This window comes from Haplochromis burtoni, unplaced genomic scaffold, assembly GCF_018398535.1.
Source record: "Haplochromis burtoni strain Fernald_Lab_line unplaced genomic scaffold, NCSU_Asbu1 Contig_190, whole genome shotgun sequence".
Classification (NCBI taxonomy): Eukaryota; Metazoa; Chordata; class Actinopteri; order Cichliformes; family Cichlidae; genus Haplochromis; species Haplochromis burtoni.
Genome location: NW_024582551.1, coordinates 461,457 through 477,981, shown reverse-complemented (window position 1 = coordinate 477,981; position 16,525 = coordinate 461,457). Strand labels below are relative to the sequence as shown.

Sequence of the window (16,525 nt, the reverse complement as noted above, 5' to 3'; positions counted from 1 at the left end):
CATCTGGCACAGGACAGCTGTGATGAAAGAAAGGGAAGAAGTTTCTCCAAACCTCTGGACCCAGGAAACCCAGCTTGGTCCTGATGGTCTGCCTCTGTAGTTTCTCTCCAGGGTGAATGTAGCTGTTGATATAATATGGACTCTATTATTAAATGAAAAGAGCAAATCACACTACACTACTGAAACGTTCTGCTGATGTTTTTAAAGTTTCCTTGTTACCAGGCTGTAGAGCGCTCTGAAGATTTAAACAGTTTTAGATCCATTACACTCACAGTTTTATGTTAAAATCTCAAAGGACAGCATGATATTTTTGATATTAACAGTAACTCTGGGCTTCTGTAGAGTGTGCAGATGATCTCATCACTGTCTAAAAATGGATAACAAAACCTAAGCAGTGCTGAATCATTCAATAATACAGACTATTAGAGTAACGGATGTGTAGCATCGCTAACTAGCTAACAACAAGCCTCAAACACATTGCGTATTCTAGCGGCTAATCTAGCATCTAGCACCTTGCTAATCTGTGTGTCTTTTTCATAACAGTGACATGGTTGTATTTACCTTAATTAAATAAGTCGTCAGTCGCGGTAAACCCATCAGCAAATAAACTGGAGCAGCCGGGCTACGTAAAAAGTGTAGGGGGCGTGTTTGCGGTCACGTCCAGCAGGTGTGTCGGCGGGAGCGTAACACAGTCGCTCCACCTTAAGTCCCTACTGCGCAGACTCTGGCAAGATGGCAGCTTCCAGAGGCGGGATATTTTGGCTTCATTTTTGTAGAATGGGAGGAGGTGCTGTCACGTTGTCCATGTTTTCTACAGTCATTGGGTCCAGATCAGGTGAAGCTAACAGACAGTTAGAAGCTACAGTTGCCTGTGTCACCATCCACCTGTCAGTCAAAGAGGCCACGCCCCTAATATTGCAAACAGGTGAAAAGGATACTGTACTCAGAAATACATGTACATTAGTGGGTAATTATGTCTTCCAACCACCTGAAGCATTCTTATAAACGTATAATTAAAGTATTAAAACAACAGAGGAGCGTGCGTCCGACTAACGGTGTGTTAAACATGTGGCTACAGACAGCTGCATATGTAGGCAGACGAGGGAAGAAGTCATAGGACTTCTCATGTGTTCAGACTCAAAATATGAAGGCTGATACTAGTGTTTTCTCTTCAGTGAACAGGGCCTCTTCACCAAAGATAAAGAAAGAGACAACGCCACCGCCATCTTAACAAACACTCATCTTCTTCCTCCTGACCTCCAGCTTCATCTCCTGAACTGAAGTCAGGGCTCTAACTCTTGAAAATGTGCATAAACATGCTTATTTATTCCCGATATTGTCACAGATAATTATTTTCAGCAGTTTAGACCTGCCGTCTCCAGATAGCTAAACAACAGCTTGTTGTAAGCTAACATCATGGCAAACTAATGTCAGGCTCCAGTGTCCTAAAATCATACTTTCCCTCTGATAAACAGTTTAACTACATTCTCAGACTGTATGAGAGTTTATTCACCAAGCGTCCATGTCCTGCGACAAACAGCCACTTCAAATAAAGTATTACTAACAGTCATTAACAGGGGCTAACAGTCATCAACAGGAGCTGACAGTCATCAACAGGAGCTAACAGTCATCAACAGGAGCTAACAGTCATCAACAGGAGGCTAACAGTCATCAACAGGAGCTAACAGTCATCAACAGAGCAAGTCAAGGCTAACAGTCATAACAGGTAACAGCATCACGGAGACGTAATCAGTCAGGATTCGAGAACGAGACGAAGCCCTAAGACACAGAAATCATTCGGGCATTCCGTCCATCTAACACACGGTGCTAGCTACACAGTTCTTTCACTATTTAGAGTGACTAGTTGTATGTGATATATGTTTACATTCAGTGATTCTGTGCTTAATTGTAAAAGACACTGTAAATTCCAATCTAATATTGATCTGATCGTTCGATTTAAGCACAATAGACGACAGTCATCAACAGGAGGCTAACAGTCATCAACAGGGCTAACAGTCATCAACAGGAGCTAACAGTCATCAACAGGAGCTAACAGTCATCAACAGGAGCTGACAGTCATCAACAGGAGCTAACAGTCATCAACAGGGGCTAACAGTCATCAACAGGAGCTAACAGTCATCAACAGGAGTAACAGTCATCACAGACACGTCATCAACAGGAGCTAACAGTCTACAGAGTACAGTATCAATGAGTGACGATAACAGGGGCTAACAGTCATCAACAGGGGCTAACAGTCATCAACAGGAGCTAACAGTCATCAACAGGAGCTAACAGTCATCAACAGGAGCTGACAGTCATCAACAGGAGCTACAGCATAAAGGGCTAACAGTCATCAACAGGAGCTAACAGTCATCAACAGGAGCTGACAGTCATCACTAACAGTCGGGCTAACAGTCATCAACAGGGGCTAACAGTCATCAACAGGAGCTAACAGTCATCAATAGGAGCTACAGTCATTAACAGGGGCTAACAGTCATCAACAGGGGCTAACAGTCATCAACAGGGGCTAACAGTCATTAACAGGGGCTAACAGTCATCAACAGGAGCTAACAGTCATCAACAGGAGCTAACAGTCATCAACAGGGGCTAACAGTCATCAACAGGAGCTAACAGTCATCAACAGGAGCTAACAGTCATAACAGGCACGCATACAGGGCTAACAGTCATCAACAGGAGCTAACAGTCATCAACAGGGGCTACAGTCATCAACAGGAGCTAACAGTCATCAACTAGGAGCTACAGTTAACAGCTACAGATCAGGAGCTAACAGTCATCAACAGGGGCTAACAGTCATCAACAGGGAAGTCTCCAGGGAACAGTCATCAATCAGGAGCTGACAGTCATCAACAGGGGCTAACAGTCATAACAGGGGCTAACAGTCATTAACAGGGGCTAACAGTCATCAACAGGAGCTAACAGTCATCAACAGGGGCTAACAGTCATCAACAGGAGCTAACAGTCATCAACAGGGGCTAACAGTCATCAACAGGAGCTAACAGTCATCAACAGGAGGCTAACAGTCATCAACAGGAGCTAACAGTCATCAACAGGGGCTAACAGTCATCAACAGGGAGCTAACAGTCATCAACAGGAGCTAACAGTCATCAACAGGGCTCGCACAATAGAGACAGTCATTAACAGGGGCTAACAGTCATCAACAGGAGCTAACAGTCATCTAACAGGGGCTAACAGTCATCAACAGGAGCTAACAGTCATCAACAGGAGCTGACAGTCATCAACAGGGGCTAACAGTCATCAACAGGAGCTAACAGTCATCAACAGGGCTAACAGTCATCAACAGGGGCTGACAGTCATCAACAGGAGCTGACAGTCATCAACAGGGGCTAACAGTCATCAACAGGGCTAACAGTCATTAACAGGAGCTGACAGTCATCAACAGGAGCTAACAGTCATTAACAGGGGCTAACAGTCATTAACAGGGCTAACAGTCATCAACAGGGAGTCTAACAGTTATCAACAGGGCTAACAGTCATTAACAGGGGCTAACAGTCATCAACAGGAGCTAACAGTCATCAACAGGGGCTAACAGTCATCAACAGGAGCTAACAGTCATCAACAGGGGCTAACAGTCATTAACAGGGGCTAACAGTCATCAACAGGAGCTAACAGTCATCAACAGGAGCTAACAGTCATCAACAGGAGCTAACAGTCATCAACAGGGGCTAACAGTCATTAACAGGGGCTAACAGTCATCACCAGGACTCTGATTGCTACAGTTGAGTGACTGGGGTACAAACGTCTAACCTGGGGTAGAGTCTAAATGTTTGTAATGTCTGCTTTGACAGGTCCTCAGTCTCTCATAAAAGAGGAGTTCATGCAGGAGTGTCTGCAGATCGACCTGCCCCCCCACACCAACCCCTATGGCCACCCACGGCCTGTCGGCATGTATCCCAGCATGCCTTTGTCTCCCCCAGGTCAGTGTGCTGCTCCTTGCTGTCAGCGCGTGCGAGACGCCGTGACGCTGTTGTAACACAGTCGTGTTTCCTGCAGGCAGCAGCTCCATGGTGCCCGCAGCTCTGACTGCCAGGGGGGTCGGCGGCGGTTTGGACGGACCTGGCCTCCTTCAGATCGCTCCGCCTCCTAACCACGGCGGGCAGGCTTCACCGCCTCACTCAAATCCACCTCACACTCCCCAGCCCCCCCATCCCCCGACCCCAGCCTCCCCACATCAGCAGAGCCCAGAGTACAGTGGCCCCCACAAACCTGGTACTGTACCCTAAGTACTATGTACTACCTGTGCTTAGTACTACTTCTGTAGTATAATGAGTGTCCTGTGTGTCTCCACAGCCAACTGGGCAGGTAACAGCCCTGCCCCCTACACCTCTGCAGGACCGCAGCATAGTGGGCGGGGCAACCAGCCACATCCACCATTGCATCATCATCATCATCAACAACACCACGCCCCCAACACTCACTTCTGTAAGACAGCATGTTAAATGTTACTGCTCTATTCAGTACCGTAGTACTGCGAGTACTGCATTATTGCTGAGTACTGGGTCTGTGTTTGTTTCTGCAGGGTCACAGCATCACAGCACCGCTCCGTATCCACAGCCAGTATCCAACCACCCAGGTACCACACCTGTCCACAAACCCCGCCCCCTCACTCTGACCTCACTTTATTAATAAAGATTCAAAACATAGTGGCCGACGTCCCCAAAATACAAAATGTCCCTTCTTAGTGAAGCAGGTCCAAAAAATGTTAATGTAAAAATAAAGTGCCCTGATACTCACACCTATCTGTCTGAGTTCCCTGAAACAAAGATGTCCTCACTTACAGAAGTAAAAGCTCAGGTAATAAAAGGTTGAGAAGCACTTTTGTCTCCAGTTTGTCAGGATGTTTGGGGAGCAGGTCCGCCATGTCCTGATCTGTGTCTCGATCCTCAGGTCCAGAGTTCTGGTGCTCCATCTCCTACTTTGAGCTGGACGTTCAGGTTGGTGAGATGTTTAAGGTCCAGTCCAGCTGTCCCCTGGTGACCGTGGACGGGTACGTGGATCCTTCGGGAGGAGATCGATTCTGTTTGGGACAGCTGAGCAATGTCCACCGTACAGCCGCCAGCCACCGCGCCAGGTGAGCGGTCGTTTAGTGGGTGGCACCATGAGAATTATTGCGGTGTTAGTATTTAATGTTGCTGATGTTGTTGCCCTGCAGGCTCCACATCGGCCGGGGGGTTCAGCTGGAGTGTCGGGGGGAGGGTGACATCTGGATGCGTTGCCTTAGCGACCACTCTGTGTTTGTCCAGAGTTTCTATCTGGACCGGGAGGCGGGCAGAGCACCAGGCGATGGCGTTCATAAGATCTACCCTGGAGCATACATCAAGGTGAGTGCGTGGAGCGGTAGACGCCGCGAATGACCAACTGAGCCCAGACGGGCTCGGATTCACTAAGGTCCAAACAGACGTAAAACAGACAGACAAAGACGTGTTTGGGGATCGCAGGAAGTAAAACAGCGAGTCCATTTTCCTTTTACAGATTTGATATTCCTGATTTGTGAAGAGATCCGAGTTTCTCTGAGAGGTTTGTTTGGGCCGTGTTTCTCGATACTTGGACAGCTTTGTTGTAACTTCTTCAGCAGCTTGTTGACAGTTTTATAGGACATAGATTTGTGCATGATTGGACATAAAAGTGTGAACTGGCTACGGTTTCTATCAGGTGGTTTTGGCTCTGCTGGCAGTTTTGCTCTTTGTTAACCCTAGCTCATTATGGCGTGTTCAGTACGTGGCTGTTTTTGCCCACCATGTTCACGCACATTTACACCTGGATGGATCCATCACAGAGAAACGTGCGGTAGGTTCTTCCCCAAGGATATTTGGCATGCAGACTGGCATCGAATGACCACCTCTACCACCTGAGCTACAGCCACCCCGGTGTCTCACCCGTGTACCTGTCTCACCCGTCTGCGTGCCTCACCCGTCTGCCTGTCTCACCCGTCTGTGTTCAGGTGTTCGACCTGCGGCAGTGTCACCGGCAGATGCAGCAGCAGGCAGCAGCGGCTCAGGCAGCTGTGGAGACTCAGGCAGCCGCGGTGGTCGGTGCAATTCCCGGTCCGAACAGTGTGGGAGGAATCGCGCCTGCTGTCAGTGAGTATCACCTGCCCAACACAGCTAGTGACAGACAGGCACAGGTGTCAATAAATTATAACATGAACCAGACGCAGGGCTTAAAAGACTTACCTGCAGAGTGAATCGAGTCAGATTCGCGTTGGACATTTTTGGGCCTCAGTGCGACTTCCTGCTTTTTCATGCATTTAATGTTATTTCACTTCCTTTTTACGGTGGGCGGCCTCGGCCCTCGGTGTAAGCCTCGTGGTTTTAATTTCACATGTTTTAGTTTCTGTCTCACCTGTGCTTCCTCCCGCAGGTGTGCGCTCAGCGGCCGGTCTGGGCGTGGACGACCTCCGCAGGCTGTGCATCGTGCGGCTGAGCTTCGTCAAAGGGTGGGGGTGTGACTACCCACGGCAGAGCATCAAGGACACCCCCTGCTGGCTGGAGGTGCACCTGCACCGAGCGCTGCAGCTGCTCGACCAGGTGCTGCACATGCTGCCGCCGCGAGAGCACGCACTCTAGGACCTCCGCACTCTGCCCACAAACGCACCACAGCAGGGGTCGGTTCACACGGGTTTCAGACAATCAGCCAATCGCAGTGTCTTATCTCTGCTGTCATTTAAGTTCGTTTCTGTGGAAACCAGCATGACTCGTTAAAGGGTCAGTTCACGCGAGCTTGGTGTCTGCTCGAGCATCCACGCTGGCCTGCAGTTTATTAGTTCCGCCCCTCAACAGGTGAACTGACCCTTTAAGCCTGATGTCAGAAATCAGCTGATTACCAAAAAACCTCGTCATCGTCATCTTCCTCCTTCTGTCGGTTTTTAGTTCCTTTAGCTAATTGTCGACCAAAGAGCCATTCCTGTTCCTTTGATGACATCATATCCTGTTTACGTTGCGTTTCTGCTCCCTCTGACGGTCACATTATTTATTCTGTCGTCTGCTTTTTTTCTCACGTTTAACTCATTTAAAGGCTTTTATACTGAAAGGGTGTAAAGCTCTGAATAATCAGCTGTCTCTTCAAATTAAAAGTCTGGTGGATAAAGATCTTCGTCTTTGTTCGTCTTTCACTCTGCATTCAGACACTTCAGAGGAACACTCTCCTCTCCATCCACACGCAGTGATCAGGTAGGGCGCTCCCAGGAAGTCCATCCAGTCGTCAGGACGTTTCATCACTGATCCAGGTGACTTCTGCAGTGTCAGCTGACCGGATGATTAAAGATCTGCGCTGGAAACGATCAAACGAGGAACTTCATGCACGAGAGCTGCTCCACTTAGTGCAGCAGGGAGCTGTAACAGAAAACAGGCCACGCTTGGTCCATAAAAAAGGCCACAATCAGTGAAACGAGTCAATCAGCCTGTACCTGTCCTCTTACTGTTCCAGGCCGTCGATGACCTCACAGCAGTAAAAATCCGCTCTTCCATGATTTCCCGTCTGAGCAGCTTCTGCAGCGTCCTCACGCTGATCACCACCCTGCATCTGTGAGCTGAAGCACAAATCACATCCTTAACGATTGTGAGGTACAACCTCACAGTTTGTCCTGATACAACATCTGTTATCTGCACAGATCAGTGATAATTGTTTTCTTAATGTGGTCCTGATACTCAGTCATAGCCCCCCCCCCCCCAAAATGTGCTTTCTAAAAGAAGTCCAAACTGAGTACCTCAAAGATGCAGAGTTCCCTGAGGTTCTTTCAGACACTGCACTGACATTTTGTCTGGTTTTGAGTGTTTTAGGTGCTTCGTGCTGCCAGCAGGACTTCAGCTCACAGCACACCCTCAGTCCCACTCAGCCACTCTCACACGCGTGTTCTCAGCCTATCAGGTCTCCATGCTCCTGTTTTATGCATATCTGTGTTTGCTCATGCACACCGGGTCAACACAGTGCAGTGAAGTTAACCATATTTGCATCATAATCTCATCTCAGAGCATTCAGCAGAGAGATCTGCTCTCTGTTCTCAGAATGCTGCTCACAGTGACCTAAAACTTCAAAATGAATAGAATAGAATAGCTTCTATTGTCACTACACACATGCACAATGAGATCCAGAGCATCTGTGTTGAAGAAAACCAACCAAAATGAAAACATGGCCGCCTGTACATGCCCGTACTTACATGCATGCAGCACCCAGTGAGGAAATGGAAGTCAGATGCTAAAGAACAGCAGCACACAGAGGTCGAACACTGCCCACTGCAGGCATGCATGAGTCCCAGTCTAAATGTGACTGGAGGAGCTGAAAGAGTCAAATCTGACCAGCACACAGGGTTGGTGGAACCAAATGGCAACAGTGCCGAAAATGCTGATGGAGAAAAAGTTTCCAACTGTTACAGAGAGTGACGCGTGAATGACCGCAGGTTGTTGGCCTCCTCCTCCACTGTAGTTGCCCTCCCTGAGCCTGGTTCTGCTGGAGGAGTCTTCCTGTTAAAAGGGAGTTTTTCCTTCCCCTTGTCACCATGTGCTTGCTCATGGGGGTTTTTCTCTGTATCATTGAAGGGTCTTTACCTTACAACATAAAGCACCTTAAGGCAACTGTTGTTCTCTGCAGACACACCTGTTACTCTGTAGACTCTCAAATTTTGACTCTTCCAAATAACTCCCACACAGGTGCTCCCGAGGGTTTCTGGCTGCCTTTAGATTTGTGTCTGGAAAGACTTTGGTGGTATCTAATGTTTACCTCAGCAATCAGACAGCTGGAAGGTTAAAGGTCAGGAAAATCATGGACTCTCATTATCTGATGAAAGCAAAGTCTAAACTTGAAAACGTGAAAATCTGTGTTTCGGTCACTTTGCTTCCTTACAGAAAAAATGTTCAAGTAAATTATCTGATGTATTTGTTTCATTTTTTTCTACCACGTCACCTCCCATGGCTCTTAATAACAAGAGAAAGAAGAAGGAGAATAGAACCTTTAATAAATATGAAAAGATTGATAAAATACTTTGATTAACTATGATATGGATCTTGTTTATTGTTGCAATAAATACTTGAAACAACAAACAGCCTCTGTGGTCAGATCAAAGGCACAAAGCTGGATGCTATATTGTGTGTATAAGTGATTTACTGATGTAAACACTGTGGTTATTTTGCGGTAATCAATGAAAAATTATCACGGTGATCATTACAATATGGCGCCAACAAAGACAAAGAGAGGGCGCCTGTAAAGTTTAAACGTTTCATGCTCATCCTCTCATTGGTAACACTAAAGTGACGTATTTGCATTTACAGCCACTCGCAGACGAGGTCTCTGCATACTAAGATTCTAGGGCGGGGCTTAGTGAGTTGATCGTGTTTGGACCAGTAGCAGGTTAAGCTTCTTAAAAATATGGATATTCATTAGATTGGGGCGTGGTCTAACAGTGGCGGACCGGCAACAGCGAACATGGAGGTTTAGTTGTCGCCTTGTGTCCGTTAGAGAAGGAGGGTCTCACTGACGCGCATTTTATTTTCACTTTTCCTTTGTTATACTTTGTTTTTTCGCCTTCTGTTCGGGCTTCGACATGGAGATGAAGAAGAGGATTAGTCTGGAGCTGAGGAACAGAAATCCAGCCGAGGCAAGTAACTACAACACTTTAATTTATTTATTTCCTGAAGAAACTGGTGAAGGATGCCGTGTGAAGCTATGACGATAACATTCGGCGTGGGCGGCCGTCGACTTTTCCCAACCCGCGGACTGATCTTCTGTCGGTGTTTTTGAACGATTAGACGCGACATGTTTGTGGCTCCAACATGGAGGAAACTCCGCTTGGTCCTGGAGGAGGAATCCGCCGCGTGCAGGCTCGCTCCCTCTCCCGCGCTCACTTCTCGCGGGGCAGCCTCGCGCGAGCCTCCCACAGCTAGCACACGGGCTAACAGGCTAACCTGCCGAGTGCCCAGCCCGCATAACAGAACCGCGGCCGAGTGAGCGCGCCGAGAGCCGCCGCAGGTGCTCGGCGGTACCGAGAAAATGCAATCGCGGACTGTGGATGGGCTCCGCTGCATTTGTTTGAACGCCCCGGGGCGACCGCTCGGCCGAGCCGGCTCCCATTTTAACCTTCACCGTTAGAGAGTTACTGATCTGCGATGGTCGTGCTGTGATGGCGTTTGCAGCCGGACTCCATTCTCATTTCAGTGCACATAGTTCTAGGTCAAGTCATTTTTTCTGCCATAACATCATTAAAGGGTCTCCACAGTTTCTTTGTCGGCACGGGTCAGCTCAACACAGGCGCTGTCTAAAATCGATAGTTTGTTCACGTTAAATTGGAGTTTTAACAGTTGTTGTTCAGTCTGCTGTTCCCGCCCTCCTCGCTGTGTTTTCAGGCGCACGAGTGCCGCGCGCTTAAATCTCACAAAAATTGCACGAGGTTCGGTGGGAGGCGGATTTAAACGACGGAGAGGGTTTTTAAAAAGTTTCTCGCACGCACAGCTTTGGTGGGTGAGGTGTGCTCTCCCACCGGTGATCGTAACGGTGAAGCTGAGCGCCGGTTTTCTGGTCACGTACTAACCGCTATATGGATGAGATCCAACGGGAGAGGGGGAGTGCTGGCCCGGGCGAAGAGCTTTGACCGAAACGGAAGGAAAGTGACCCTCGTTTAGTTTTGTGAAACGTCTGAAACCCGGGTTTACTAGATGCCTCCTCTTCACCAATTGCTGGGCATATACAGCGTTACACCACGTGGTTATTCATGTACCTGAGAACTGCCATACCTGCTTACTTGTTCTACACATGCAGCCCCCCGCCTGCTGGATCTGTGTTGTTGTTGTCGTCGTTGTCATCGAAACATATAAATTATGATGACCCGCGCATGCTCAAACCCAGGGCTGGTGAAGCTTTACGTGTGTTCTTTGATATTTTTATTTCACCTTTGTACAGGTAAATCTCATTGAGATCTCTATATCATGGCTAAAGCACTTCTGGATGGATGCAAACTGCATTTTGTTGCCTTGTAGCTGTGACATGAGCAATGACGATAAAGTTTAATTCTATTCTATTCTACAGGGTGGCCATTTATATGGATACAGCGTAATAACATGGGAATGGTTGGTGATACCAAAGTCCTGTTTGTGGCACATTAGTATATGTGAGGGGCAAACTCCTCAAGATGGGCGGTGGCCATGGTCGCCATTTAGAAGTCGACCATCTTGGATACAACTTTTGTTTTTTCAATAGGAAGAGGGCCATGTGGCACATCACACTTATTGATAATGTCACAAGAAAAACAACGGTGTGCTTGGTTTCAACATAACTTTATTCTTTCATGAGTTATTTACAAGTTTCTGACCACTTTAGTTTTGGGACCTACTATGTAAATGTGTCTACAATGTGCGTAATTGCCTCCATTTGTGTATGCATTGTCAAAAATGCCATACCCCTCGGTTCTTCCTCCCTAAACTCTCACAACGCGTGTGATAGGTATTCGACCACATAGTACCTGAGCAGGGACGATAATTCACCAGTCACAGGCCTAGCAAGGCAGCATACCGGTCGGTGAGGTGAATTTCATGGTCGCTCTGCACATGCATCGTTCTTGCCCAGACAACCAATAGAGACATATTGCCGTGCGAGAGTGGACCACCAAATTAGTGAAACAGTCTATATATATATGGAAGGGAGGTCGAAATCAGGTGAGGCTTAGGGTCCTGCGAGGAGGCATTAAACGGCTGGCACCTCTAAACGTTATCGAGAAAGCATGCGGGCACTATTAAGTACCAGACGTGAGGCTGTTCTCAGGGATTCGTGGATGGAGAATTTGCGGTTCTGGGAATAGCCACCCGATATGTATGTAGACGCCGGATGCCATGCTGCCATTTGCGCTTGCTGCTGTGTATAGTGGAACAAGATCAGGGAAGCGCGTGCGACGAGGCTTTCCATGTGCATAAAAGGTAGCGTGGAAACCTCTACTCAGTGCTGTAGGGACGCGATTGCATCTGAATTATGGCTGAGCCTTAACAACTGTTTTCGAATTGATGAGAATGGAGGCACTATCATTGTACCTGTAGATGTAGGTCCATTAGTTGTACACAGAACTACATTGCGCCAGTGGTCTCAGCTGGATCGACTGAGGTGCAAACGCTGGCCTTTACCGACGGTCGCGGAGCTCTGGTGTGATAACTTTTGGATTGGCACTCTAGGCCCGTTAGGTTGAGTAGCAGCCACTGATTGTTTCTTCCATTACAAATCGCACCCGTATTCTCCTCTTGGCAGATCGACATTTTTTGGCACGAATCGCACATAGAACAGTCTTTCGCGAACGTTCAGAAGCGAGTTCGTTACTGCAGACAATCGCGGCGATGGGTGGTCGTCCGCTCAGGGAGTGTGTGCATTCGCTAGATATGCTGGCACATGACCGGCATTACCCTGGGTCGTGGTGCACGACGAACGAGAATCCATCGAATTATATGAGATAATGTGATCGACCCTCTAAGACTCCCGTTGACACTCGTGATTAATACTTACGAGGCATATGTCAATGGAGTGGTGGAACGGGCAGGAGAAGAGAAACTTGTACCAACATACGCTTCAATAAAGGAAAAGGATATAAAGAGATAATATACAGTTCAGATTAAAAACTAGAGCATGAAAAAAACACCGATTGGAATGTTTTCTGCCTGACATATCACGCTGGAAGATAGAGCTCTGATGTGATACAACAATGGTCGTTCTTCAGCTCACTGCGGATGAAGAACATCGAAAACGTTGTGATCTTTATGATGGCCCGACTTTTCGTCTAAGAGATGGCTCAGCAGTGGTCATCCTTTTGACGCTGACGTCTGGCTTTCGAGTGAGGGTTTTGCTTCACATACTATATACCTATTATAAGTGATGCCCCACCATATATGCAGTGACTTTGTTCAGCTATGTGCTCAATAAGCTGCTAGTATCTCAGTGGCTACGGTGATACCTATCGTTACATCTTTGCGCTAGTCATCCAGAGTCACAAGCGATTCGCTCCCACACCCTCGGTTCTCCTGGTAAACCGTGGTGAGTGGATGATTGGTTCTGGCGCATTCCTGGATCAACGACGGACGGACTGGCCCAGAGGTGGATTTGCTTGCTATGCACCAAGCTGGTTCAGTGCTAGCCAGGGCTGCCGGCCCCTTTTTAGCATGCTCTGTGGGCAGGCATGCGTGAGATGTGTCGCAGCTTGGTGTGTGAATCACGTCCGCACGTGGGTCTGTCCGTCAACACCCTGCGAGGGTGAGCGTAATGGTTGATGTACTAAACTCGCGGACGCGCGGTGAGGAGGAGACGCAGACGGTTCGTTATTTAACACATTATATTGACATTAGGGGTTCAATCTCAAGAACTGCAGTCTGTGCTCGTAGGGGCTCAAGAAGGGTGACCAGTGCTTGGGCTTCGATGGCTCGCAAGTCTGAAAGGCGTTTTGAATCAACAGACTGTTGAGTGTAGTGAGAGTGGTGTAAATTTCTCACGCTCTTGCTGTCAATAGGTTGATCTGGAATGCCGGTGGCACGGGCTTCACAGCTGTGGGCGGGGAGGCTGCGTTGGTAGGACTAACTTCTGTGGTGGCCCAACCCGGCGACGGTGAGTTGTGTGAAGCGACTCACGGACCGATTTACACGGGCCGTCTGTGGAGGGGAATCCTCTGAGGCAATTGCGTGAATTGTCCGGGCGCGGTTCTCTGTCCGATAACTACGGCTTCTCCTTATAACGTGGCCAACACCAGGCACGTTACTTGGAACAACTGGCCCAATAACATACGCAGGTACTAGGTAATGCACTAGGCGGGTTAGACACTTGGGAGCACGAACTTCACCAGGGTGACAAAGACCACCAAAACGAACAGCATTATACAGTAGCAGTTCTCACAGACTTTTATGTATGTCATTCGCCGCAAACGTGTGGTTATGCTGTTGATGTAATCTCATGAATTGGTGGACTCTTTTAATATATCGTATAGGATTTTTTATATGACCTCTGATTGGATGTACCTTCTGAATGTGTCTTATGACCTTTCACCCCAGCACTGACCCTCACACTGAGAAGATGAACGATATTCCACTTTTATGCATCAGCTTGTTTCTGCCACAGGAAAGCAGTATTGTGCACTTTGAGATACCGAACTCAAATTTAGGGATATGGCCCACACACATCATCCATCTGCATCCGGATAATAAGGAAATGTCATCCACCGAGCTAGATCCTGGTTAGCAGTACTAACTTGAAATTTCAACTCAGAATTTGGAGTTATGTTTGACTTTATTTGTTTTTCAGTGGTGGAAACAAAGTTTCATACTTTTGGAGATGAATGAAAATATTTGAAGTACTGCTGCAGTACTGTACTACTGTAGTACTTCTACAGAGTCGATAGATGAGGAAAGATCTGGCGGGAATGAGCTGAGTAGTTGTCTGTGTGCTGCTTCCTCCTCTCAACACGCATGATGATGCATTTCCTGTGTTTCAGTTGGAGGTGAGCGATAACACCATCTCGGGGGGTCTGGACGCGCTGGCGGAGAAATGTCCCAGCCTGACCTACCTGAACCTGAGCGGGAACAAGATCAAGGATCTGAGCACCATCGAGCCTCTGGTACGTCCATTCATTAAGCTCGTTAGGCCGATCGCTAACAAAACACCCGAACCTGTCGATGGGAGACCCTGAAACGTAGCAGCAGATTAAAGTCGGGGAGTCTGGCGTTGCTGTCCATGTTTTTGAGGGTTCCTCTGCTTTGTTCTTGTACTGCAGCAAAACCTGAAGAACCTGAAGAGCCTGGACCTGTACAGCTGTGAGGTCTCAGCGCTGGACGACTACAGAGAGGGCGTCTTCGAGCTGCTGCCTCAGCTCACTTACCTGGACGGGTTTGACGAGGAAGACAATGAGGTGCCCGACTCCGAGGCCGAGAACGGTGAGCCGCTAACGCGGAGTCTCTCTGACCCGACCGAGGGGCGGGGTCTATTTGTTTTTCATGTGCACACTTTGTTAAGCCATAAACGTTTCCGTCCAGTGAGCGCGTGCAGATCTGCTGGTCGCCTTCAGCCGCCTAATTTGGATTAAGGACAGGAAGTGGTCCACGGGGAGGACGAACGTCCTGTTTCTGATGTTAGGATGTTTTGTTCCAGATGAGGATGATGAAGCCGGCCCGCCGGGAGATGACGACGATGAAGACGACGATGAGGATGAGGAAGGCTCTGAGGGAGACGAGGTCGGTCTGTCGTACCTGATGAAGGAGGGAATCCAGGTGAGAGGTCATGACTTACAACTTCATTTATAATAAAGGTAAACAGAGAGCAGAGGAGGAGGAGCCTGCCTCACGGCGTGCTCACAGTTGAGTTTAACGTGTTTTTAACATAATTTAAGGATGAAGAGGACGATGGAGACTACGTCGAGGAGGACGAAGAGGACGAGGAGGAAGAAGAGGATGGAGGTTTGTGTCGCTGAAACGTGATTGGATTCTTTTGGGGGGAGGGGAGTTGTTGTTGTTTTTTTACAGCCCCTGTGGCGGTCGTCACGGTGACTTCGCCGTCGATGTCTGTGTTACAGTAACGATCACATCATGGCGTTTAAACTGCACGCTTAGGCCACGTTTCCCTGGTGACAGCTTTTACATGTGCGTAGTTACCCGATGATGAGTCATTGCGAGTTTCGCTGTCATGTGATTGATGTGTTCAATGAAACCCGTTCAGTGCAGCGCCACCTAGTGGTAGAAACGCTTTCTGCTCTTCTCTCGGCTGAGTGAAGGAATCGTAGTTCTGTCAGGGTTGCTTCCTCCTCAGTGTCACCATGTTATTGATTACTGATTATTGATCAGGTGATTGATGGCTGCTCTGATTTCCTCAGATGAGGACGGCGCCGCTGTTCAGGGCGAGAAGAGGAGCCTAGCGTTACGCGACCAGAAGAGACGACCCATCCTTGACCCAACTGGAGACCTAGATGCAGGTAGAAGATAGGTGCTTGCACTCGAACATCCTGACAAACTGGAGACAAAAGTGCTTCTCAACCTTTTATTACCTGAGCTTTTACTTCTGTAAGTGAGGACATCTTTGTTTCAGGGAACTCAGACAGATAGGTGTGAGTATCAGGGCACTTTATTTTTACATTAACATTTTTTGGACCTGCTTCACTAAGAAGGGACATTTTGTATTTTGGGGACGTCGGCCACTATGTTTTGAATCTTTATTAATAAAGTGAGGTCAGAGTGAGGGGGCGGGGTTTGTGGACAGGTGTGGTACCTGGGTGGTTGGATACTGGCTGTGGATACGGAGCGGTGCTGTGATGCTGTGACCCTGCAGAAACAAACACAGACCCAGTACTCAGCAATAATGCAGTACTCGCAGTACTACGGTACTGAATAGAGCAGTAACATTTAACATGCTGTCTTACAGAAGTGAGTGTTGGGGGCGTGGTGTTGTTGATGATGAAATGATGATGTGCAAAATGGTAGAGTGTGGACTTGGTAAATGCCACCGCCAATAATGCTGCGGTCACATCAGAGATTAGTAGGGGCAGGGCTGT

At 48.0% G+C, this 16,525-nt stretch overlaps 2 protein-coding genes and 1 long non-coding RNA gene across 3 annotated transcripts in view; 2 read left to right on the top strand and 1 right to left on the bottom strand.

Annotated features, from left to right (window-relative positions):
* Window positions 1–6,605, top strand: part of LOC102314488 (mothers against decapentaplegic homolog 4) — a gene marked incomplete in the record, with an annotated part of 26,360 nt that extends 19,755 nt beyond the window's left edge. Inside the window, 8 exon segments of the mRNA XM_042225974.1 lie at window positions 3,828–3,956; window positions 4,033–4,248; window positions 4,330–4,461; window positions 4,559–4,612; window positions 4,927–5,110; window positions 5,192–5,360; window positions 5,981–6,119; window positions 6,400–6,605. Coding sequence (XP_042081908.1) covers window positions 3,828–3,956; window positions 4,033–4,248; window positions 4,330–4,461; window positions 4,559–4,612; window positions 4,927–5,110; window positions 5,192–5,360; window positions 5,981–6,119; window positions 6,400–6,605 — 1,229 coding nt within the window.
* On the bottom strand, window positions 6,073–10,906 carry LOC121815353. The gene is made up of 3 exons (XR_006055001.1): window positions 10,761–10,906; window positions 6,382–7,567; window positions 6,073–6,143 (listed from the first exon to the last, which is right to left on the bottom strand). It is a non-coding gene; the product is annotated as an uncharacterized LOC121815353 (long non-coding RNA).
* The window catches only part of LOC102313189 (acidic leucine-rich nuclear phosphoprotein 32 family member E), a 10,692-nt gene continuing 3,604 nt past the window's right edge, over window positions 9,438–16,525 (top strand). Inside the window, exon 1 of the mRNA XM_005935900.3 lies at window positions 9,438–9,628. Coding sequence (XP_005935962.1) covers window positions 9,575–9,628 — 54 coding nt within the window. The 5' untranslated portion in view covers window positions 9,438–9,574. The remainder of the gene's footprint in view (window positions 9,629–16,525) is intronic.